The sequence below is a fragment of the Canis aureus genome, chromosome 21 (genome assembly GCF_053574225.1).
Source record: "Canis aureus isolate CA01 chromosome 21, VMU_Caureus_v.1.0, whole genome shotgun sequence".
Classification (NCBI taxonomy): Eukaryota; Metazoa; Chordata; class Mammalia; order Carnivora; family Canidae; genus Canis; species Canis aureus.
This window is the reverse complement of record NC_135631.1, coordinates 37266562-37293925: the sequence shown is the minus strand read 5'-3', so window position 1 is coordinate 37293925 and position 27364 is coordinate 37266562. Positions and strand designations below refer to the sequence as shown.

The window sequence follows — 27364 nt, the reverse complement described above, 5'->3', positions numbered from 1 at the left end:
TAAAAATTTTATAATTTTGTTCTTGATAGTGCTTCTTTTTTAACATGGCTTAGTTTATACTAACTTAAAGTGCTTAAATATGTAGAAACATCATTATGAGTTACACCTCAATCAGCTCTTTCATAAAAGTAATTTCTTTCATATCTTAAATCTATGTTTTTCATTTCCACTTTTTTATGGAATAGTTTTAGACCTTTGGTTTTATTGATTTTTGTCTTTTACTTGGTATATGCTGGTATTTCTTTTGGCTTCAAATAAATTTAAAATATTTCCCAATTAAACCATCTCACCAAATGACAAAGTATGAACTTGGGAGAGAACTTTAATTTTAACTATCTTCCATTTCATTTTGAAACTTCTAAATTGGTCATTGAAGTTCTTCTTCATGGCATCTGGTAATGGGAAAAGGCATCTAAAATTTATATCTGTGCTCATACCTGCCTTGAAAACTAATTTGTGCCTCTAATAAATATTAAGGATAGAAAAGACCAAAATTTCATCAGTAAATGAAAGTAGTTACTTTTTCTCATAGTTAAGAAGCATAGTCAATTTAATCATGGTTGATTAGACTCGAGTTAACTATATGCAATCTTTATTATGTTCAATAGATTATTAAAACTAAAATACCCTATTTGTACTTTTAAACACTTTAAAATTAGTCCAACATTTTTTTCTGTATAAATTCCATTAAATTCCTTTATTAATATTTCTTTTTTTGAATCTATATTACCCAAAGAACAATACAGGCTGCCTTTACTTTGTATACTTAGCATGTTACAATGAAACTAACTTGTCTAATCTCTAAATAGATGCTGCTAGCTTAGTGCTTCTGAAATTGTCTTTTGTGCACTATTAAGGTAACTGAAATTCCATTTCATGGATGTTCTAAGCTCTTTTGAGCCCTTTATCTGTATTTTTTCCTAGTCTTAAGCACATTGCAGATTACAACAGTTTTGTCTCATCATTATATACTCATATCTCCTGATGTTTCATTACATAAAAATCCTATTCAGCCTGAAATCTAATAGTAGGAAATTTCATTTACAGTATTTATTTTTTAAATAACTCTCATTTTAGAACACGGGATCCTCTTAAGACTTTTACTCCCTACCTCCAATAAATTGTGCAACTAGCAACTAAATGACACATATTTAGGTACAAATTGAGGTCTTTAATGGATATAAATTACGTGACTGGCTTATGTTTTAAGGAAAATATCAAGAGCTAGTTCATAAGGATCTTTTCTCCCTGATTCAGTTTCAAAGAATGAAGAACGGGTATCGTGGAAGCTTCTGTGCGCATATGCAGGAGAGTGTACACTCATATTCATTACATGTCCAACAATCTTATTCTGTGACCAGGTCCTGCCTTCCATGACTTAGGGATATGGCTTCAAAAAATATATTTTTGAAGAATTAGGCCCTGAGATGTGGTTCTGGGGAAGCAAAATAAAAGGCTAAATGCAGTCAATTGTTGTTTATGTGGCAGGGAACAGACTGATGGGATTTTATATTATCTGTATTTAAGGCCCAGTAAAGACCTGGACTGACCACCTCCCTCTCCCACTTAGCTTGGAAGTTAACCAGCAGTTGGATCCAGACTTCCTTCAGAGAGGGATACAGGAGCCGAGCTGGTCACAACTCAATTTGGCTGTGTCTAGGGGTATGTGAGGGGATGGTGTCTCTGGAGCTCTCAACCCAGAACCCTCTCTTATTCATTAGACACCAAGGAAATCTAGCTCCAAGACTCCTCCTTTCCTCCTAGTTGTAGTTATTGGTGGTGCAGTACTGTGGTGGTAGCAAGCAGACTTACCCAGTTCAGTCTTGCCTTGTAAAAAGTTAAGCCACCCTTACATATTTACAAGTTGACTTCATTTTTTTACATGGAGTCATTGAGAACCTATTCCTGGTGCCATTAACAGATTACACAAGAGGTATATATACTAATGTATGCATTTGTAAGAGCAGTGACATGCACCTTACTAATACCTTGTCCTTTCACGGTGCTGGAGACATGAAAACCAATGAGAACTTTTGGACTCAAGAAAATATGTAACAAAGGTCACTCCATACTCAAGGTCAATAGATATGCTGGACACACACCTAAGTTTCTAAAAAAAGCTAGGATTTTTCACACAACTGACGCATTTTTGTTATGTACTCTGAATATGTCTGAACATTTTATTAAAAGATATACTAAGTGAAGATGGTGGATTGTCCAGGTCCAATTCATCAGCTTAAGTGATTATAGATAATATAAATCAGACTCATTTTTATCTTAGATGTTTCTTCACTTTTATGCAGTTACAGTGAATAGTATTACTAGAATTGGCTATTAAGAGTGGTGGCTACAAATTCAAAGAATAATTGATTATAATATTCAGATTCATTGAATTTCTAATCATCTCCTTTATAGGAGCTATTCAAGGACTTCTAATTGAATTTATGACCTTGAACTGAAATCATATCACAAAACTCTTTATGTTTACTTGCATAAGCCTAGTTATTTTACCCTTATATTTATTTTTCCTTCATTTCTTGGTACTCCAAGGAGAGATGACTTATTTAAGAAGTTAATTAACTAATGCAAAATTTACTCCTATTATCTTCATATTTAATTAAGATTTCTTATTTATGTCATCACCTTAGCAAGGACTACAAGTATTCCTGAATGTCAGCCTCTTATCTATTTCCCTCAGCTTTTAAACATAATAAAGTGCCTGGATTCTTTATTCAGTATTTCAGATCTCCTTTCTTTCATGTCACAAAAGATAAATGCACATGGCTGCACTGACAACATCACAGCTTTGAAAATGCGTCCACCCGTTACCTTATAAATAGTTCAGTCACTTACTTTAATCCATCTTCTTCTGGCCATCACTCTAATGTCAAACTTACAAGTTTAAGAATGCACTTTTCTCAACTTCTAGTTTTAAAGCAAGAGCGCAAAATTCTATTCTCTTCACTAACACAAACTGACAGAGGTAACATTTGGACTGACAAGATGTCAATCAGTAAGCATTGTCATTTAAGAATATGTGATAATGGTGTCCTGGCATTTTTATTTTGATGAACATTCAGTGTTAACAATGGTGAAAGTCTACCCCTCCTAGGATGTGCACAGGTGAAAAGGCCTCAGTACTGACCTTCCATTTCACTTCTCTCTGTGTTTTCAACATTTTGGTATAATCATCCATGATCTCTACTTTTTACATTGTTCTGGTAGTTCTTCTCCCTGCAAGTATGTGTATGTGTGTGTGTGGTTTGTTTGTTTTATTTATCCTAGCCAGTTTTTATTTTTTTTAATAGCTACTTTTCAGAGCCCATAGCTTTGAGTTTATTAAAATTCAGAGCAGCACTAAAACAAAAGGAATACACATAACACCCACAGAGTTTCTGGAAAGACTGTAGAGTCTCTGGGGGTCATAAAACTTGAAGGAAAAAGATTTTGATATCTATTCAGGATCTAGGACCTGACTTTAGAAGTCTTTAAGTTGTGCTAAAGTTAATAGAAGATTATTAAATAAAATGAAACAGGTACTAAAAATGTTGATGTATGAATTTTATCATTTGACCAAATCCTCTCTTTTGAAGGATTATTATTATCTCATAATTAGGGATTGTTGTTTTGTGGACTTCTATAGGTTGCATATAAGAAATTTGTATCCAACACTCAATATTATCTCTTTCTAAGACTTACAGAACACTTATCTTTACTCTTCAATCCATAAATTTCTTTGCACTCGTGAGGCTTCCCTGCTGCAAACCAGAGATGAGGTTAGGAGTTACAGTGTAGATTCTATTTACAAAATAGCTGTTTCAGCTAATAGATTTAATTTGCATTCCCCTGTCTCCCAGCGTGGAGTTCTACCCCACGTATGATTCATTCTAAATCAACATTCTGAACTAGAATTAATATTTCTTAATACTAATTTAAGAAGTAAGCAGCTTGAAAATCACAAGTCTTTTCTGGCCAATGTCATCAGAAACCACACAATGGCAGTTACAAGCTTTTTCATTTAAAAATTCCATATCTCAAATCAATTTGTCCCAAAAGTCCACCATAAAAAAATCAATGCAATTTAACTTTTCTTTTAAATAACAAATACATAGTTGAACATTTATTTGTTAACATAGAAAGACAATAACAATTGTACTCACATGGCACTGTGCGGAGGTAGAGGTTGTCACGGATGATTTGCTGAAGTTCGTGGTCCACAGAACCCTTCTGAAATCGTAAGTTGAGGTAGTGACGAAGATCCTTATCAACAATTCCTCCTAGAATGATAAAGTTTCTTAATGAAGGATGTTGGAAAATATTTTAAGTAGGTATTTGACTCTGTCTTAAATATAGTCATGAACGCATTTAAAGATTTATTTATTTACTTGAGAGAGAGAGAACATAGGGCAGGGAGGAGGGAGAGAAAATCTTAAGCAGACTCCACACTGAGGACAGAGCCTGAAGTGGGGGCTTGATGTCTCTCCCTGAGCTGAAACCATGAGTTGGGTGCTCAACCAACTGCGCCACACAGGAGCCCCTCATGAACCCCTTTAAACCTTACCTCTATAATAATAAAATATAACATTTACTGAGATAATTGTCAGGCCTGTGCTCAGTGTTTTATAATGCATTCTTTAAATTATTTTTCATTTAGAATGAAGTCTATATTATGGCAAAAGATATGTGTCATAGTACATCTCATTGCATGGCTAAAAAAAGACTACTCCCCTTCACCTCCATTGTCCCTTTCCTTCCCACCCTCTGGCGGACACCATTCTACTTTCTTTCTCTATGAATTTGACTACTATAGGTATATCATATAAGAGGAATCATATAAGACTTGCCCTTTGGTGACTGGCTTATTTCATTCCGTATGTATTAAAGGTTTGAGAAGACTTTTAACTTATGCAAAGTCACTATGGATTTAGATAAAGTAGGGTGATATGAAAAGTTAAAAGAAAAAAAAAGCCTACACAAATATTAATGCTTTCTCCCTTTATATAATAAATCAAAGTAAATTTCTATGTGTAGATATTTTTGACTTGGGACAAGTTTTGAAAAAATTGAGATTTTTTTCTTTTCTTATTATAGTTTTAAAAATTATTATTGTTGTTATTACTATAGAAATAATTTTAAGCCTATTTGCCATTATAACCTAATGAAAAATAAACTGGGCTATAGGTAAGAAAACTTACTCTGTGGATCTATCAAAGATTAATTTCTTTTAAAAAATAATTATTCTACATTATTATCTCATTTTATTTTTTATTTAAGTAGACTCCATGCCCAGCATGGAACCCATGCAGGGCTCTAACTCATGACCCTGAGATCAAAATGTGAGCTGAAACCAAGAGTTGGATGCTTAACTAACTGAGCCACTCAGGTGCCCCAGTGTTGCTAAATAATGATTTATCTGAGGCCCTTCTTATTTTTATACTTAAAAGAAATCAAAATACCTATAAAAATATAAATAAGAATTCCTGAAATGTTTATCTTTTCAAACCTATTAGGTAACTGAACCAAGACAAAAAATTAAAGATAGATTAGGAAATCTATAATAGTCACATAAATCATAGTTTCTTCAAGTCCTTTTGAATCCCCAAATTACAATTCATCAATGTATTTGTACCACTGACCATGTAAAATAGCATTCTGTGAGTGTGCATAAGCATCTCTTACGCAGTTAATATATTTGCAAACTACATATTGCAACATTTCTGTAGTTTCTGAATCCATTGTTTCAGTTGCCTCATAACCTGCTCAAAGAGCCTCAGTAAGATGCCATAAGAAATAATGCTTTTAACTGAACTATCAGAATTCTTCCAGTTTCTCATATATTTAACTAAATAGTCACAATCTATCTTTCTTCCACCCAATATCATATGATAGCAGAAAACAAATGACATCAAAGGAAAACATACTGCTTTTTGAGCACACATAAATACTATATCCAGAATGCTTGTACATATAATTTTCCAAATTCAAAACAATTTTCTTAGTCAAAGAAGCAGAGCAGTCTGATAGGAAACTCACTTAAAACTACCATCACACTTATCAACAATTACCTATTATTTATAGCTCCAAATGTCCTCCATTTCCATGTGTCTTGGACTTCCTGACATCTCTCCGAAGTAGTTAATAATTAGAAATCCTGAAATTCTGTCTTTCTCCCTTGGTCTTTTCCGGTCAACGGATCATGTCTACCCTTGCTGCTAATTCATTACAGCCACAGAGCAAGCATCCTGCTTGCGTGTTCTCAGCTGTCATTTCTGCAGAGTTGTAAGTGTATAGGTCCTTCAGCAACTGCACCCCAGCTTTCTTCTCTTTTTCTTTCTGTCTAATATGTGGGACATGCCAAGTGATGAGATGATTTCTGGCAGCTCGAGCAAATGCTAACTATAGAACAACAGATGTAGTCTGTCCACTAAAGTAAGCTAGAATCACTCACCTAATGCAACATGGATAAGCTCACATTTTGTAGTCCAGGATGATTTTTGCCCCTGAAAATAAATGATCAGTTTAAACTATTCTTTGACTACAAATATACATTAGCCTCTCCAAAGTTAGCCTATGTAAGAAAACAACAACAAAAGGCAGTCTATGGGGCAGCCCGGGGGGTTCAGCGGTTTAGCTCCGCCTTCAGCCCAGGGCCTGATCCTGGAGACCCGGAATCGAGTCCCACATCGGGCTACCTGCATGGAGCCTGCTTCTCCCTCTGCCTGTGTCTCTGCCTCTCTGTGTGTGTGTCTCTCATGAATAAATAAATAAAATCTTAAAAAAAATAAAGGCTGTCCATTCAGTGACTGTTTTTCCCCCCATGGAATAGCCTGCTGAAGTTTCTGATAATTATTTAAAAATCCCTTCCAGAAAAAAAAAAAAAGTAAATAAGTAAATAAGTAAGTAAGTAAATAAATAAATAAATAAATAAACATTTCTTCCACTAATTAAAATGAAAGACACAAATGATCACAATTATTTTGGAAGGACTTCTCTTGCCTCATATGTCACAAATACTTTATTAGTCTTCACAATTTATCATAGCATCTTTCAAGTAAGGCAATTTTATTTATCCTTGTTATCTTGTTATGGAGAATTCTGCTACTTGCCTTCCCAGTATTCTTTCCTCTATTCTTTTTTTTTTTTTTTTTTTTAATTGAGAACCCTGACTTAGTTTCAGACCCAAACATGCTCTGCTTCAGATAGGTCACATGGTCTTCACATAGGTCACAGTGGTCTGAAACAGTCATATGATCTAGTTCCTCACTTTCCTAACTGCCCTTTCAGCTTCCAGCAGCTGTGTTCCAGCCATTGAGAACTCACAGAGAAGGAGGGTATTTCTTTCTTCACTGAATTAGATATCTGAGATGGAGCAGCCATATCCTGACCACAAAGTGACAAGCACAAGGGAAAAATCCAACATGCTTAGGAGATTGGAGAAGTTAGAAACAACCTGGGTCCCTGATGGCTTCAATGAGCATCTAAAACAACATCAGTAACTACATACCTTTAGATTTCTTGTTATATGAGAAAAAGCATATATTTATTTTCTAAAACTATTGTGGTTTTCTGTTATCTGCAACTCTACATGATCCCAATGGCTAAATCTGTATGTATAGAACTGTTTTATATATATACATATATAAAGAGAGAGAGAGAGGAATGTATGTACACACACACACACACACACACTTAAAGGCACATTTTTCCTTAATTAGCACTTTAAATTAGAGAAGAATTAAGCAATAGGCAGTGGGCAATGGCTGAGCTAAAAAACAGCTCTTGGATCTCAAGACTACTTGACTTCAAGTATTTATTTATTCCAGATTTATTTATTTATTTATTTATTTATTTATTTATTTATTTATTCATTCATTCATTCATTCATTCATGAGAGACACCGAAAGGGAGGCAGAGACACGGGCAGAGGGAGGAGAAGGAGGCTCCAAGCAAGGAGCGCAATGTGGGACTCGATCCCAGGAATCCTGGATCACACTGAGCCAAAGGCAGGCGCTCAACCGCTGGGCCACCCAGGCGTCCCTGATTTCAGGTATTTAAGTTAACATTTTAAATTCCACATGATAAAGTATTCAGTAAATGCTATCTACTATTAAAATAACTGAATAAATCTGCTATGTTATATGCCATAGTTAAAGTTTTTGATTGTGTTGTTATTTCTTGTCTGTGGAGTTTTTGTTTTGTTACTTGTTTGTGATACCTGCATTTGCTGCCTTATATCTCCACCAATCATTCCATCAAGCAGAGCACTGCTACTGCCAATGCCTTAGCCACTGTACTCTTCTCTTCAAAAAAATCAGTGGCTCTTGCTTACTATTATATTTTAAAAACTCTGAGTTACTTCATTTAACTGTGAAAAGCTATCCATTTATTTTTATAAAATAAAACAGTTAAGTTAAAAGATATAATACCTTCTCAAATCACATATTTGGCAATAAGAGATCTGGGAAGAATTTGAAACTAACGATTCTGTTACTAAAGAACACTTTCATAATCTATAGCCTGAAGACCAAATTTCTTAGTCCAAAGCAGTCACGTCTTTTCTCAACATGATCCCAAGCAAACTTTTCAGCCTGACATCAAGGGACAACTTAAGAAAAACTTATTAATTATTATTAATTATTAACTTATTAATGAAAGCTTTACCCTTATAGCCTAACTACTTCTCAAAGGTTGCCCAGTTTCTAACACCATCATATTGGAGGTTAGGATTTCAACATATGAGGGCAGCCCAGGTGGCTCAGCGGTTTAGCGCCACCTTCAGCCCAGGGCCTGATCCTAGGGATCCGGGATCAAGTCCCACATCGGGCTCCCTGCATGGAGCCTGCTTCTCCCTCTGCCTGGGTCTCTGCCTCTCTCTCTCTCTCTCTCTGTGTCTCTCATGAATAAATAAATAAAATATTTTTTTAATCTTAAAAAAAAAGGGATTTCAACATACGATTTTTGGAGGAGGCAAACATTCAGTCCATAATAGTATGTGTAGATCCAAATAAGGTCTTCTTTGTAGAACCAAATAAAGTCTCCACTAGATTTCAATTCTACACTTCCATATAAAGTGTTTACTAAATGCACTTTAGAATTGGGGGATTTTTTTCTTTTTTTTGTAATCAGATAATTGAATTAATTTAATTAAGTATTTATAATTACAGACCACAAGTTATCCCTAGTCCATAAGAAATAAAGCAATGGGTAATTTCCCTAGGATACTGTTTTTTTGTTTTGTTTTGTTTTGTTTTGTTTTGTTTTGTTTTGTTTTGTTTTGTTTTCTGAATTGTCCAGGAAGATAAGTACATCAAGAGACAATGCATTTCATACATTGTCTTTGTTAATTAAGTAGTAAAATAACTAAGCAAAGCAGTCTATAAGAAACTGGAAGAAGAAAAAGACCTATCCATATCTCTAAGATATGCCCACGAGTAATTGCAAATTTACTTTATCTTAATTTATTGGGTGGTGGGGAAGTCAAGGAACAGCCAGTAGAAAATGATTATAAGGCTATGTTGTTATGTTCCTTTTTAAAAAATAGTTTCCTGCCTGGCTTACCTCAAAAATGGAGAAATAAATCACAGGAAAGTTGATTGATTCTGTTAAGATCCACAGCCACAAAATAGGTGACAGACATATCTAATCCAGTCTACCGGAGCAGGCTCCATCCCCTTTTTAGGTGGAAAATTGTATCTTTGGTTTCTGATGATCTAGAGGCCATCTCATTTTCAGGCAGCTAGAGTACTGCACCAAATCACTGGATGCATTTGATCTATACTGGCTATTATATAAATTGTGAGCAAGTAAAACTGTTCCTCCCCCAGTAATTCTCCTTTGCCTATTTTAAATAGGAGCACACATATAAGACCCATGGTAACTCACTGTAGATGAATTAATCTGGCTAATTGCTTTTCCATAGCTGGAAACATTGAGGTATATGAAAATCTGTATCCCTTCCATATTTTACTCATAATATTAGAGAGTATAGTCAATTTTTTTATCACACTTTAATATCTTTGTGTGTTTTTCTTCAAACTTTTAGTAGTATCACATATTTTGTATAAGAAATGCAATAATAAAAGAGTCAACAAAATATATTAAGCAGTTGCAGATCATTAGAAGATTCAAAACTAGAGAGAATAATTGCTGTCTCAGAGAAAATGACAGAGATAAATGTAAGTGGTTTATAATATTCTCCAGCTCTATTGAAAATGGCTTTTTATCATTTCCTTCCACCTACTACTGCACAGATGGGATATTATTATTGAGTTTCATTTTTCATTGTTAGTCTTGGTCTCAAAGTAAATGTTAGAGTTGTTCTTATAGTTATGATTATAGGTTCTCTTAGAGAAGAAGAAATGAATACTTGGTACATGTCTGACATTGTGCTATGTGCTATACAAGCATCATCCTAAATTTTCCAATCAAGAAATGTAAAGGATGGGCACAGGGTTGAAAACAAACTCAAGTGTATCTAAATTTTCTATAATATTTCAAGATGGCTAATTTAGTGCAGGAATAGGGTTTTTTTTGTTAATTTCTCTGGTTCACCTAACTCTTAAACATTAGATGTTCTTTATAAAAAGCAGGATGTCACAACAAATTTGACATAACATAAGAAAGAAAGATTTATGGCCAAAAAGTAATCTGACCTGAATTCAACATATTTTTTTTTTGTTTAAATCAGTGATTATACCACTATAAGTTTAAGGGGGAAAAAAACCCCAATCTATTCAAATAGTTATAAATGGATTTGAAATCTTTAATTAAAGATTTACCAACTGTAACACTTTAAGGTTTCTAGCTAAAATTACTAAGGTCAAAGAAAGAAACTACTGTCCAAAATATCTACATAATTCTCTTGGAAATTTTTTTTCACTTGGGTTTTGGTTTATTGTCTTTTAAACTATTTTCTCAAGTTCAGGTGTAAATTTGTAAAAATGCAGTGCTAATAATACCACAATTCTTTTTCTCGGAAAATCCAAGCATTCACCCTTATTAATTTCTAAAAGCATAAAACAAATTGCTCACACTAGGTATGCCTGAAACACATTCACATATTAAAAGTGAACATGTGTATGGTATTTAAACAATGAATACCTAAGCCTACTTCATTTTATATTAGCAGGCTATTATCCTCAAGTCACCTGAAAAATTTTATTTTTGAAGAGGTGATACTTATTGCGAGTAAAATTGATGAGTATTATCAGGAATAGATTTGCAAACGTAGAACATTGTTTCATGTTTTGAGAACTATAAAACAAGGTCAGTCCTCGTCATTTAATTTTTTGCTAACCTAGTGCAGCTTAAAACTACCAGATGACCTGGTGCAATAGATGGTCCACTCCAAATGTCTTCATGCTGAAAAGTATCATGACATAGGCCACATTGCCCAAACTGACTTAAAAAGCCAGAGCATTACTTTTAAGTCCATTTTACAATGACAATACAAAGAAATTCCCTGACAAAATTGGTTCCAAAGAACAGACCAATATATCTTCCATAGGCTGTGTCTGGATGACCAGGACTAATGAAGTTATAAGAATTCTAGGCACATGATTTGAATTGCTACAGGCTGACTTCGAATAATGAAGAATGTGTTCCAAAAGTTTATTTGGCATGCAGAATTTTTTTTCCATAGAAATAATATAGCCTATTATAATTATGTATTTGGCCCATCTATAAGTCTTTTAAATTAATTAGGCACCTGAAATACATTATTCGGAGTATGTTGAAAACATATAATTGTTATAGGTGCCATGTATAACAGTGCTTCCTGGGAGGTGGGGGCAGGCGAATAACAGTTACACTTCCAAGTTAGGTTTACGGGCCCTGACAATTCAAAACACTTCTTTAAAGGAGCATTCAAATGGAACACTTTCAGCTCCAAGATGCTGGTGGGGATTCTTGCTGATATCCTTACAGATTCCTCAGGGCAAGGATGAGTGAGGAATGGGGGGGAGGGCAGCATACTGGAGGGCAATTCCATATGTCCCTGTGTATATGCTGATGGGAGCATGAGCATCCTGCTGATGTATTTCTTCATAGACCTGCTCAGCCCAAACTCTTTTTCTTTGGACTTGCTCAGCTCACAGTTTATTCTGAGGGGCTGCCGGCCTCAGTTCGTGTTGCCATCATCCATTTGATGTGATTTCACTATAAAATGGGCTATAATCTCTTTCTTTATTTCCTATTTTACAAACAAATACAGAATCACTTTTAGATTTCCTGGGCATCCTTTTTTATTTTTTATTTTTAAAAGATTTTATTTATTTATTCATGAGAGACACAGAGAGAGAGAGAGAGAGAGAGAGAGAGAGAGGCAGAGACATAGGCAGAGGGAGAAGCAGGCTCCCTGCAGGGAGCCTGATGTGGGACTTGATCCCGGGTCTCCAGGGTTAGGCCCTGGGCCGAAGGCGGCGCTAAACTGCTGAGCCACTCGGCCTGCCCTTTCCTGGGCTTTCTTAAAAATACTTTATTACTGGGGTGCCTGCGTGGCTTAGTCGGTTAAACAACTGACTCTTGATTTCGGCTCGGGTCATAATCTCAAGGTTGTGAGACTGAGCCTCTACCAGGCTCCAAGCTTGGCATGGAGATTCTCTCCATCTCCTAAGATTCTCTCTCTCCCTCTGCCCCTCCCGTCCCTTTAAAAAGCCTTTATTACTCATAAAATGATGAAAAAATATCTGAAATTCTTTTCCCAGAAAAAATTTGTAAGTCCCTAGCCATTTTATCTACCCATCCCTCTCCCCTGTGCAATACATAAATATCTTTTTTTTTATCAAATGAACAAAATTTATTATAGATTTCTACTTTTCAGGTTTTTTTTTCCTGTTTCATTAGTGTGAGGAGGTTGCCTTATAATTTTCTTCATTTTTAAAATAAATTTATTTTTTATTGGTGTTCAATTTGCCAACATATAGAATAACACCCAGTGTTCATCCCGTCAAGTACCCACCTCAGTGCCTGTCACCCAGTCACCCCCACCCCCCGCCCACCTCCCCTTCCACCACCCCTAATATCTTATACACAGTATACATTATAAACATAGTATAGACCCTGTAGGAAAGATAAGGGCAGTGGGTAATAGTGGAAAATTGAGGGTTACAAAGCCTGGAAGATATTTTCAGATTGCAGAAGAACTCTAAGCTCACCCAACCAGTTAAACATGTCATTCGAGGAATATGATGTGTGTTTGTGTGCGTGCATAGGTGTGTGTGTTAGGGAAGCAGAAATGGGTAGACAATAAGAAGTAAGCCACTGGGGGCTATGAGAATGGAAATAGAGTAAGGAAGGACATAGAAGGAAGATTTTATTATCATTCTTGTGTCTCTAGGTTGCTACTACTTTTACCCCTGAAAGCCAAGGCCCTGATCCAACTCAGGAGAGAAATGAGAAGCAGGAGCTGGTTTTGAGAGACTGAACTCAAACAATATCCGAGATTGCAGAGGAAAGGGAAGTGGGAGAGAAAAAAAAAAAAAGCCTCTTAAGCAGAAGAAAAACATGCCTGCTGCCAACTGCCCAACACTGCTGTGCCTCCAAGTGGCTCGAAAGAGAAGTATGAATCAAGAAAGAAGTATAGTCAAAGACTTGGAAAGTAAGTTGTATTATAATGGACTTTCACTGAATTATAAAATTACTTCCTCCAACTAGAGTTTTAGGGGCTATTTATACACTTGCCAGGCACGGTGCTATAGATTAGTAAATTCAATTATCCATACCTGAAGGCTATCAATTAAAATTTCCTAAAAATTCATTTTTAGACATCTGGGGCTGTACTGCCTGTAGTATTATAGGGAAGACTAAGCCAGCAATAGGAAAGAAAAAAAAAACACACACACACACAATTAACCAAAGGTATTCTTGATTGCTTTCCATTCCCTAATTACATATGAAATTGTACATGACTTTTGAGCTGATAAAAGGATATTTAGAGGTTGCCATCTTAAGCAAATCCAACTTATCCCTAGAATTGCTTGCAATAAAAACCTGCTGAAAATATTTCTTTGAAGTAAACTTCCATTTTTACTAAACTATTATTATTTATTCTTGACAATTTTTATGAAAATGTTATGTGACTCTTTACCTAATAATGTATTTTGAAGTCAAGTAAAATATAGAGGCTACAAACCTCATAGGCAATTAGTTTTTATTGCTTTAGGAAAGAAATGACAGCAGAGGAAAACAAAAAATCAAATCTGATAAGGGGGGAAGCACACACATGCATATGGTACATGATTTCACATTTTAGGGTGTTGTTAAAGGGGTGGTTGTATTAAAAGGAGCTGAAGGTAAGTACTTTCTGTAGACAGGTTCAAGAAATAGAAAATATTTTTATGTTGCCCATTAACATTTATCACAGAGCATCACTATTATATTAGGAAATCAGGGGATAGTAGGGATAAATGTTATTCTTCATTTGTGACAAACTTCATTTTCCTACCTAAGGCAAATTTTATTCTTTAAAGTCTAGCACAATGCTTTATAATTGATTTGTATTCAATAAATATTAGTTGAATCACATTCCTGCTTAATTGATGACTTAAATGATTTTCTTAGTATTAATAAATATTGCAAATAGTATTAAAAGATATCGCAAATACATTGTAAATATATAATTCTGTAATTTATAAAAGTTCAGAAATGCTTCCTGTCATAAAAGAGGGGTCAATCATTATATTTCTTTTTTTTAATTTATTTTTTATTGGTGTTCAATTTACTAACATATAGAATAACCCCCAGTGCCGTCACCCATTCACTCCCACCCCCCGCCCTCCTCCCCTTCTACCACCCCTAGTTCGTTTCCCAGAGTTAGGAGTCTTTATGTTCTGTCTCCCTTTCTGATATTTCCCACACATTTCTTCTCCCTTCCCTTATATTCCCTTTCACTATTATTTATATTCCCCAAATGAATGAGAACATATAATGTTTGTCCTTCTCCGACTGACTTACTTCACTCAGCATAATACCCTCCAGTTCCATCCACGTTGAAGCAAATGGTGGGTATTTGTCATTTCTTTTTTGGACTGATACTATGAGTTACTTGCTATGTCAGGAAAGTGGATTTTATTTAGTTAACCCTGTGGTATAAATATCTCATTTGAATGAAAGCTAACTTTCTTTTGTCAAATTATCACCTCTATAATCTAAGAGAAATAATTTTGTTTTTGAAGGTAAGTATAAAAAACACATATATTTTGTAGTATGTTTATTTTATGTTTTAGGAAGTATGCAACTGAGAATTCTTAATATTATCTGGGATAATATTAACTTTTATTGCTCAGCCATGTACTCTTATTATATACTAATTGAAATCATACTGCAGCAAAGAAAGAGAATGATTTTACATCTCCTTTCTGCATAATAATTTTTACAAAACAGTACAATGATTTCTAGTCTTGGATGAGTAACACTTTAAAAAAATATATTTATTTATTTGAGAAAAAGAGAGAGAAAGAGAAAGGGCACATTGTGCCAGGGGTGGGTGGATAGAGGCAGAGGAAAAGAATCCAAGCAGACTCCCCACTGAGCATGGAGCCTGACGGGTCTGGATCTCAGGCCCCTGAGATCATGACCTGAGCTGAAATTAAGAGTCGGATCCTTAACCAACTGTGACACCCAGGCACTCGTGATGAGTAACACTTTTAAAGGTAATATCTAATATCTAACTCTTGGAAAATCAGGAGGAATGTCTAAAATTTTCATTACTTTGAAAATAAAGTATCCATTGACCTGAAAATTACTTTGTTTTAATGATATCAACATGGCAGTTATTAATTTTGTTACTATTAAAGATATTTGAAACAATTCATTAAAGAAGACTGATTTTAGAGGTGATTTGCTAAAGATGGGGCTTATATTCGACAGAAAACACCATGTTAAATAAAGACCCTCTACAATCTGCAATGTTTCTTGATTTTGTAGCTATCATTATATTTGACTTGAAATACTTATATTTTTTAATTCCAGCTTCAAGTCAGGCAATTCTGTTTTGTGGTGAGAGAGGATATCATTTGAGAACTAATTTTTAATTCAAATTCTTTAGTGTAAAATACAGAACGTGAGGTCTGGAGCAGTAAATTAGAGTATTTAAAGTTTCATTTACTCAGTGTTAATTAACTACAATAATACTATTACCCTTTCTGTGTGCAGAATATTATTTATTTAAATATTTTTAGTATTTGTCACTGCATCATCTAACAGAAGAACTGTAAATGATAAATAGAGTAGTGTTTCAATCTATAAATGATTAAAGCATTTCAGAGATTAATTGACTTGGATAAACATACAACAGAGCTGCAACATCTACTTAGATTTCTTCATTCTGCGCCAAGTAATATCTCTGTCATGCTAGTAATAAGTAGCTAGAAGGGAGAAGAGTATACACACAAGAGAGCGTGCCCCCAAAGGAGATTTGGTTACCTGCTTATTTTACATATAATATCTATGGCTCACCATCTCTGAATATAAGCCACTACTGCTGAGAGAAGTGTGTAACATCCTCTATGGTACTGGGCCCAAAAAAAGCTTTGAATATCTGCTTTAAGCTCAGACACTAGCCTGACCTTAATTTTTTTAAAAATATTTTATTTATTATTTATTTATTTGACAGAGTGTGTGAGAGAGAGCAGGAGGGATGGTGGGTGAGAAAGGGGTGGGATGGGCGGGATTCCCCACTGAGCAGGGAGCCCGATGCAGGGCTCCAGTCCAGAACCCCGAGATCATGATCTAAGCCAAAAGCAGACCCTTAACCAACTGAGCTACCCAGGTGCCCGGATTCTTCTTTTTTTTTTTTTTAATTTATTTATTTATGATAGTCAGAGAGAGAGAGAGAGAGAGAGAGGCAGAGATACAGGCAGAGGAAGAAGCAGGCTCCATGCACCGGGAGCCGATGTGGGATTCGATCCTGGGTCTCCAGGCAGGATCGCGCCCTGGGCCAAAGGCAGGCGCCAAACTGCTGTGCCACCCAGGGATCCCGGTGCCCGGATTCTTTTTTTTTTTAAGATTTATTTATTCAAGAGAGAGAGAAAACACACAAGCACGAGTGGGGCGAGGGGCAGAAGGAAAGAATCTCAAGCAGACTCCCTGCCGAGCATAGAGCCCATGCAGGACTTCATCCCAGGACCCCATCCCAGGACCCTGAGACCATGACCTGAGCTGAATTAAGAGCTGGACACCCAACCATCTAAGCCACCCAGGTGTGCCTGAGCTTAATCCCTGAGAAAACAAAACATGAGTGGAAAGGAGTTGGTGACTGAACTAGATTTGGTTGGCCATGGAAGAACAGAAGATTTCACCAAGATTTCCAGCTGAGTGATTGAGAAAATTATAGCAACACTGACAGAGATTGGATTGTTGGGAAAAGGAGGTATTTTATTTTGTTTGTAAGGGTGTGGCAATTTGGCAGACCACGTGAAATCCATTACATGTTGGATGAATGAACAAAGAGGAGGTAAAAGGAGATAGAATCTACTGATATGAGTGGTATTATGACATATCCTTCTCAAACAACTGATCTTATGTTCTACTTAAAATCAATGGATAGTAAGGACATTAAGACAAAAATCCCAGAATTCTCCTTGAAAATAAAGTTCTCCAAAATCTCTTTTAGGATGATGCTTTTCAATTGATATGACTTGGATTATTTATATACAACACTGCAGGATAATTTCTATGCAAATATGTTGTCACAGTCCATGATAAAATTGCAAAAGCCTGGAATACTGATATGGAACTTACCACTGATTACCTTCACAAGTAGCTCTCAGAAACGGAATCTCAATAAATCACTACCATTCTTTCTAAACAACTATCACCTTATCAGCATGCTAAGAGTTAGAGATAGCAATCATGTTCTTTATAAGCATGATACAAATCACCAAAGAGCTGCAACAAATCTCTCTCTCATTCTTAAATGATCATGTTTAGAATTACCTTCCTCTTCCCTGTTCTACTTGGTTCATATCTCTGATCAAATACTACTTCTCACCCTGTGTAAACTTGTTATGTCCCACAACCCCACTGTCAACATTTATTGTTCTCCTTCTCTACTTGTTTGCACAGCAGTTACCACTACCTAAAGTAGGTTATATATTTACCTGTTTGTTTATTGTTTAAGTTGTTAGCATGTAAGCTCCATGAGAGAGCAGAGTCTGACACCTCGTAGGTATTCAATAGGTATTTGCTCATTGAAAACAAAACAGATGCAGATGAAAAGCACTTCTGGAGAGACTATAAGCTAGCAATAGCATAACGCAATAATAAGATCTCATTATGTCTCAAAAATGCCTAATTTTTCCACATTAAATGTTTAACAGCCTCCATGACTTATTTATATTAAAAGTTAAATTAATATCCATGACCATGAAGGGCAATTAGCAGATTTTATAAATTATGCTAACTCATTACATTTCAGTCACAATGGATAATTGGTGGCATCTTGAGGTCAAGTTTTATGTCTTGATTAAAGATGTCTTTATAAAAAAATATTTACTGCTTTGGCTTCTTTATGTAAAATGCATACTCAGCTTATTCTATTAATAATAAAAAATGCTCTACGTCACATTGTTGTGGCAAAAAGTTTGTTTGAAGTTAAAGTATATGATGATGTCATGAGTTATCATGTAAATGTTCTATTAAAATTGATTTAGATCATCTCGAATTTCTTTAGCAATAAACACACAGAAGAGAATCATCAAATATAAAGTTAAAATAATCCTTACTATGTGCAATGTAGTCACACAAGGTATGAAACTGTACAGAATATTAACTAATAAGCAACCGTATTGTGATGTTACAAGAAAGTTCAAGAAAATGGTGGCACCAACTCTAATACATAATTTTAACACTCAGCTGAAATTTATATTAGTAAAAATGAAAGCTTTTGACTTAATGAATCATCATGAAGAAAAGTGGATGCCAAATGCATTTATTTTTAGTATGTAACTTTTCATGCTTTAAAACAGTATTTGCCAAGCAAATATTCTCTATCATTCTCTTGATTTCAATCAACCTAAGATTATAGGGCACAACACCCATTTTGCAAGTGGAACATCAATTTTGAACTTAAATTTATTTCTTAACCATCAATTTAGTATCAAGTGTTAAATTTTTAAAATATATAAAACTCTGAAGTAAAAACAGTCTATCTGTAGCTTTTAGAGGATCTATTATTAAAATTAAGCCTGCAGTAAAGGACATTTGTCAAAGGAAAGAGTTTCTAAAGAAAATATTTAATACTCAAAATAGTAAGCATATGGTCAAGAATGTAGGAATTTAATTTGTCATTACCTGTAGCCAGCCAAAAAAATTATTTTTTTTGTTTTCTAAAATATGGAATCAATGTAACATTTCTATAGTTCTAAAGAACTTTTGGGTAGAATAGGCTACAGATGGGTGTAGTTATTTTGTTTACTGCAAGAAGTTATTTCCCAGTGGTGAGAAATGACTATAAGAGAAGACAAAAATCCATCGAGTACATGAATTCTCAGGGAAAAAAAGTGGTTTTATGAAAAATACTAGAAGACTAGAAGCCAGGAGACATTTGAACAACAAGTCCAGGTTTAGAAGGTCTGGTTGAAAGATACTCTTAGACCTGTTCCATCTATAGATCTCTTCTTTTGCATCTGCTCCAGTATTTGTTTCTGTATTGGTAAAACAATCTTGGACACAGAACTTTCCCATGTATTATCTATGCTGGAAATGTGCAGAAGATGATGGACAAAGGCAAATGTGCTTCGAGATACAACTTTATTTAATGCAAGGGAGGTATATAGTCTTAGTTTCCTAGAGATTTTATATCATTTGATCACCTAAGTGAAGGAAGTCTTTCTTTAAACTCGACTCAAGTAATTATTTTGGTTTTGACCTTTTGTTGTTGTTATTGTTCTTAAAAATACATTTTGGAATTTTTGTTGAAATATTTAGAATAAACATTGTTGTGGTATGTGTATGTGTGTGTAAGATGTGTAAGTAAACTTTAAATTATACTTAGGAACAGTTAGTGTTAAAGTACATTAATCAAGACTCAACTCTAGAAGAGATTACTTAGGGATTTCAAATATTGTTTTCAAACCTACAGTGGAGTGCTCTAAATTAGCATAAGAACTATTAACTACATTTTTTGGCAAAATAAAGAGTGTTCAGGATAATAGACGGTTAGAAAAATCGTAGTGTCTCTCTTATTACATGAACAGAGCATAATAATTTGGCCTAATAGCCTAAATACACTTGAAACAAGGCTCTAGATCTTCTAGATCAGTTCTACATAAAGTTTAATACATTGGTGGGTTGGGTGAACGTTTGATACTGTTCAGAAGTTGAAAGTAGAGATTTTTCAGGATAATTTCATCTTTAGGCTTTACTTTTTAAAAGATTTTATTTATTTATTCATGGGAGACACAGAGAGAGGCAGAGACACAGGCAGAGGGAGAAGCAGGCTGCCTGCAGGGAGCCCGATGCAGTACTCTATCCCAGGACCCCGGGATCACAACCTGGGCCAAAGGCAGACGTTCAACCACTGAGCAACCTCGGTGTCCCTCATCTTTAATCTTCAAATCTAATAGCAAAACAAAGATACCAACAAAAGCCATCAAGGACTTGTATTTTAAATTTTTTTCTTATAATTCATTCTTTTTTGTATATTACAAACCTATTGGTTTGTGAGAGCTTACAAAATAAATATTACACTGAGACACTATCCTAGTTCCTTGTTAGCCTTATGTCCACATGCTAACTCTGAATTGAGATTGTTTGGTCTTGTCATCAGAAAGCTACTGAATCCCCAAGATGTGAAACTTTTACGCATAAAGCTTTCACAGTGACTAAAAGCTGAGGATGTTGTGCGACTTTTTGGTTTCTTTTTTTTTTTTTTTCTTTTTTACCTGCTTGATAATAAATGTTGATATGTTTGCTTAAAATTGACCTTTCATTTCAAATGTAATTTAATGATGTTTCAAATTACATTTCAATATAACAATCCTCCTGGTATCCAAGCTGTGTTGAGAAGACTTATAGCCTGCATTATCCTCTATACAAATTCTAATATTTACCCCAAGAATTTCCTAGTTGCTAATATTCCAGTTGGCTCAGGTCATTTTGCCATGTTCTCAATTCAATCAGCCTTTTCCCCCGATCTCCCATTTTGAAGCCCATGCAATTTCTGGGTGATTTTTGTTTTGTTTTGTTTTTCTCAAATGCTTAGAGGTAGAGCCTTCTTATTAGGCAGGCAAGTATAATCATGCACAATTTTTGTGGCAGAGCAGACGTATAACTGAAGTTATAAAACATGCACAATGCTTTCTCCAGGGAATTATAACTAAATATTCAATCCCAGCTGTCTCACTTGTCAATTAGCTAAAGCAGGACTAAAATGGCAGCAGGTAAATGTGAACGATTCAATACTGACCATAAGCACATAATAAAAATCCACTCATCCTCAGCCTTGGTGACGGCAAAAGTCTGCTTCAGTAGTACTTTCAAATACAAAAAATAATAATATGGCAATAACAACTGGCAGCTTTCCCAGATTTAACTATCTCATCTTCTATTAACTCAAGAAAGATGAATTTCCTAATAAGGAATTAGGGCTCTCAGTAGCTGTCTAGAGCAGACTGGCAATTTGAGTCATATCCTACATGTAAACCTTAATGATTACCACTTAGATATTTAAAGTTCTGCAATTGCCCCTACTAGGCTTATTACAAGGGAAATAATCACCTCTACAGATGTTTCTTGACACATAGTAAATTGAGAAGCATGTAATTCTTTTTATAAAGTATTTGTTTTGGAATTTCTACTCTCCAAACACATGGCCATTTTTGAATCACTATATTCCTAGAATTAAAAATGGAAAGAAAAAAAAAAGTGATATTGCCCTGGAATTTCAGATGAGTTATTACTGCTCTACCATAAACTGAATTTTTGTTTCATGATACATTTAGAAGGAAAAGCAGCAGAAATCTATTAGCAGTCTAATATGATTCATATTATATGGTTGTGGAACTGGTCCTTAAGCTACCTGAAAAATTAGAGGTTTATCTACTTGGCATTAGTAAAATAGCTGCCAAATAAACCTTTTTAACTTTCAACATTCTCATGTTAGTAAATTAAAATATGAAAAAAGCTCATGAATCACTTTTTATGTTGTCTTTCTAAAAATAAAGGCATAATTATGTAAATTCCAAAAAAGAATTGTTTCAATCAACATCATAAGGTGCATAGGAATTTAGCTCAAAGATGGTTAAGATATTCAAAAATATATAAAGTAGGATATATACCTGGTTATAAAACAAAGTTTTTCATGATTTTAATTAATAAAATAGATTTTTAAAAATAAGATATTTCTGTCCTAATAATGTAAAATTTCTGATTCCATCTAGATCCAGTTATTTCTTTTTCTTTTTTAAATTTATTTTTACTTATTTAGAGAAAGACAGAAAGTGTACCTGTGAACAGAGGGAAGGGCAGAGGGAGAAGATGTTAAGCAGACTCCCAGCTGAGTGCAAAACCCAGTGTGGGGCTTGATCTCCTGACTCTGAAATCATGACCTGAGCTCGAATCAAGAGTCAGATGCTCAACTGATTAAGTCACCTAGCCCCTCCCCCACTTACTTATTTTTCTAAATATAAAAACATATATAATAAGATATTGTAATTGAAACTCCATTCATAATCCTATAATTTATATATAAAAATATGCTTGAATTTTGGTTTTGAGAAAAATTTGATTCAAAAACTTTGCTAGGTATCCCTGGGTGGCGCAGCGGTTTGGCGCCTGCCTTTGGCCCAGGGCGCGATCCTGGAGACTCGGGATCGAATCCCACGTGGGGCTCCCGGTGTATGGAGCCTGCTTCTCCCTCTGCCTATGTCTCTGCCTCTCTCTCTCTCTCTCTCTCTGTGACTATCATAAATAAATAAAAATAAAAAAAAACTTGTTTTTTTAAAAAAAACTTTGCTAAATATTTTGTGTTATAGGAGAAAATGGAATAATTTCCAATTCTTTCTAAAAATATATAAGGTGGGAGACCATGGAGTTGTGATCCATGCTGATACATGCAATGCACTTGCACTTAGAAATCCAAAAGAGAAAGTGAGGAGCCAGCTTATAAATGCTTCGATTAAAGAAATCAAGGATGTAAAGAGAGAGAGTGGAGGCGGAATTCATTAAAGATTTTCATTTGCAAAGATGTAAACATTTTATTTCGCTCCTAAATGGATAGTTCTCACAATTAAATAAATTCTATTTCAGTATCTTGCAATCTTTTTTTTTTTAAAATAAAAACATAAGTTGATCATTTCTTCTTGAAAAGTTATTACTTTTATTACTTCTACAAGGAAATGTAGAAATGTAGTTAAGGGCTCATTTTCCTTTCTTTGATTAACACTACTTATTGCTTTCATTTCTTTTCTTTCCTTTTTTTTTTTTTTTAAAACTATTTCTTAGAGGTAAACAATCTATTTCTAATCTGGAATTTGGTAGCAGGCTTCTTACATGCACTATGTATTTATTTTAAAATTTATTTTTGCATTAAATAATTCTGATTTTGGAGATTTTTCCAAGCGATATCTTTATTATTATTAATTTTTTTACTGGATGTGTCTTTTTATTTATTTTTATTTATGTTTTTAATTTTTATTTATTTTTATTTATGTTTTTAATTTTTACTTATAGTTGAAATATAACATTAGTATAGGTGTACGACATAGTGATCTGACAATTATATACATTATGAAATGCTCATCTCAATATAGCTAACATCTGTCACATACAAAATTATCACAATATTATTGACTGCATCCCCTATGCTGTGTTTTTCAACACTGTATTTATTACTGAAATTTTAAAAAAATTAATTTAAACTCAATTTGCCAACATACAGTATAACACCCAGTGCTCATCTCATCAAGCGCCCTACTCAGTGCCTGTTATCCAGTCACCCTACGCCCCCAAGCACCTCCCCTTCCACAACCCTTTGTTCGTTTCCCAGAGATACGAGTTTCTCATGGTTTGTCGCCCTCTCTAATTTTTCCCAATCATCATATGGTTTCACTCATACGTGGAATATAAGAAATAGTGAAAGGGATTATAAGGAAAAGAAGGGAAAATCAGTGGGAAAAATTACTGGAAATTTTTACCTCTTAATCTCCTTTACATATTTTGTCTATCTCCCTATGTCCCTCCCCTCTGGCAACTAACAGTTTGTTTCTATAGTTATGAGCCTGTTTCTTAAAGCATATCTCTATGCTACTGAGACCTTGAATAGGAATATGTCAAATTACTATCAAAACATGGCAAATATCAAAACTCTATTTCATCTCAAATTTCAATTACTTTGTATTTACTAATTTCAATTTCTAATTTTGTTCATATTAATTGTTATTGTTAATTAATTAATTAATTAATCAATCATGAGAGACAGAGAGAGGCAGAGACACAGGCAGAGGGAGAAGCAGGCTCCCTGCAGGAGCGTGATGCGGGACTTGATCCCAGGACTCCAGGATCACGCCCTGGGCTGAAGGCAGGCGCTATACCACTGAGCCACCCAGGGATCCCTAATTTTGTTCATATTTATCATAGGCATCAGCTAGATCAAAATTAATACATATGATAACATGAATAAATATGACTATATTACAATACATTTATGTTTGAGTAATTATAGCAGTTTTTTTTTTAAATTTTTATTTATTTATGATAGTCACACAGAGAGAGAGAGAGAGAGAGAGGCAGAGACACAGGCAGAGGGAGAAGCAAGCTCCACGCAGGGAGCCTGACGTGGGACTCCATCCCGGGTCTCCAGGATCGCGCCCTGGGCCAAAGGCAGGTGCCAAACCGCTGGGCCACCCAGGGATCCCTAATTATAGCAGTTTGTGGTGTCTCAGGAATTATACAATTATTACCACAAAAATATAAATAATATCTAATTTTGAGGTCATCTCATGAGCCTAAAAATATTGTTTTTAACATGAGGGCATATCTGTATCTAGATATAACAAAAGGCAAGTAGATAAATGGGACATAACAAATTCTAGAAATAGACTGACACATATATTCAATTGGTTTTTGGTACATTGCCAAGTTAATTCAATAGAGAAAAGACGATTTTTTTCAATAAATATTGCTGGAATAATTATCTGTATGCAAAACAAAAACAAAAGCCACGGTTTCTATATCTTACCATGGACAAATATTAATTTGAAATGGATCTGCAAACTACATGTAGAAGTTATAATCATAAAACTTCCAGGAAAAACACAGGAGAAAAGCCTCACAATCTTGGTAAACAAAAGTTCTTTGTCAGGACCCTATAAACACTAAGCATAAATGAAAAAATTTATAAATAGATTTCCACATTATTAAAAGCTTTTGTTCTTCAAAAGATGTTACTAAGAAACTGAAAAAAAAAGCAAGGCACAGACTGGGATAAAATATTCACAAAATTGAAATTGAGAAGAAGCCTATATCTAGAATACATAAAGAATGTTTACAGCTTAATAAAATATACAATTAGGTCTCAAAATTTAGCAAAATATCTTAACAGGAACTTCACCAAAAAATATAAATGAAAATAAATGGTCATTAAGCACATGAAAAGATGTTACAAATCATTAGCCATTAGGGAAATGCAAGTTCAAACTACAGTGAATTACTACTACATATCCTTCAGAATGACTAAAATTTAAAACAACAACAAAAACTTAAAACATGAAATGTTGGCAAGGATATAGAGCAACTGGAATTTTCATGTTACTACTACAGAGCAAAATGGTTGCAGCCACTTTAAAAAATAGTTTGATATTTCTTATAAATATATACATATATTTACCACTCCTTATTTACCCAAGGAAAATAAAAGAAAATAAGTGTCCATAAAAGACTTATAGTTGAATGTTAATAGAATTTTTATTCACAATATCCCCAAATTGGAAAAATCCAAATATGTGTCAGTAGAATTAGAAAAACCCAAATATATGTCAGTAGAATTGGAAAAACCCAAATATGTGTCAGTAGAATACTAGGTACATGAATTTTTTGAATTTACACAATAAAGACTTCTCAGTAACTCATGGATGAATTTCAAAAGCATTATACTGAACAAATGAAGCTATTCACAAAGGATCTTTGTTATACTATATTATTTATACAAAAGTAAATGTAATCTATACTAATGGAAAGCAAATTAGTAGTTTCCTGGGATGGGGGTAAAGTTTGCCTGTAAAAGAATACAGAAGAACTGGAGGTGATTGGAATGTTCTACATGTTAACTAGAGTGGTGGTTACATATATAGAGATATACACATATATCTCAACTCATTGAAGTTTGCCAAAATAAAATGGGTACATTTTACTATTTGTAAATTATACCTCAAAAATTAACTTAAAGTATTTATTTGTAATATTTATAATTTTGTCATTTCATAAATGTTCTATAAATGGAATCACATAGTACATGACCATTTGAGATTTACTTCTTTCATTCATTTTCATTTTTTAAAAAATATTTTTATTTATCTATTCACGAGAGACACACAGAGAGAAGCAGGTGCACAGGCAGAGGGAGAAGCAGGCTGGCTCCCTGCAGGGAGCCTGATGTGGGACTCGATCCCAGAACCCTAGGATTACGACCTGAGCCAAGGGCAGATGCTCAACCACTGAGACATCCAGGTGCCCACTCATTTTCGTTTTTAAAGCATAATACCTTAAGATCTACCCAAGTTGTTATAGAGAAAGAAAACAGAATACTGGTTGCTAGGGTTAGGAGTAGTTGGGGGCAGTGAGAAGGAAATGGGTGTGAGTATGAAAAACTAGCACATAGGAGAAGCCTATGATGATGAAACACTCTGTATTTTGATTGTGATGCTTATATAAATCTACGTAAGTAATAAAATAACATAAAACAATACATATGCTTTTTACCAATGTCAAATTGCTGGTTTTGGTGCTATAATTGCTATAAATTATGCAAGATCTAACTTGAGGGAGATTAGGTAAAAAGTACACAAATACACAGGATCTCTCAGTACTATCTTTGCAACTTCCTATGGATTTATAATCGATTCAAATATATTTAAAAATAATTAATTAATATGTTTGATTTGATATAGAGTAGTGTTATGGGATTTGTGACTGCCCCACCACTGCCCCATTCATATATTGAAGTCTTAACCCTCAGTACTTCAGAATGTGTATTTGGAAATAAGACCTTTAAAGATTTTTAGAACTTAAATGAGGCCATTGGGTGGACTCAAGTGTAATATGACTAGTGTCTTTCTTTATTCGAAGAGGAAACTGGGACACAGACACACAGAGGGAAGACCAATGCAACACTGGAAAAAGACAGCCATCTACAGGCCAAGGAGAACAG

General features: G+C 34.5%; 1 protein-coding gene across 13 annotated transcripts in view; it reads right to left on the bottom strand.

Annotated features, from left to right (window-relative positions):
* Window positions 1-27364, bottom strand: part of MAGI2 (membrane associated guanylate kinase, WW and PDZ domain containing 2) — a 1325593-nt gene that overhangs the window by 955932 nt on the left and 342297 nt on the right. For all 13 annotated transcript variants that reach the window (XM_077863874.1, XM_077863875.1, XM_077863880.1 and 10 more), the window contains exon 2: window positions 4161-4277. In XM_077863874.1, the coding sequence (XP_077720000.1) occupies window positions 4161-4277 (117 nt within the window). The remainder of the gene's footprint in view (window positions 1-4160; window positions 4278-27364) is intronic.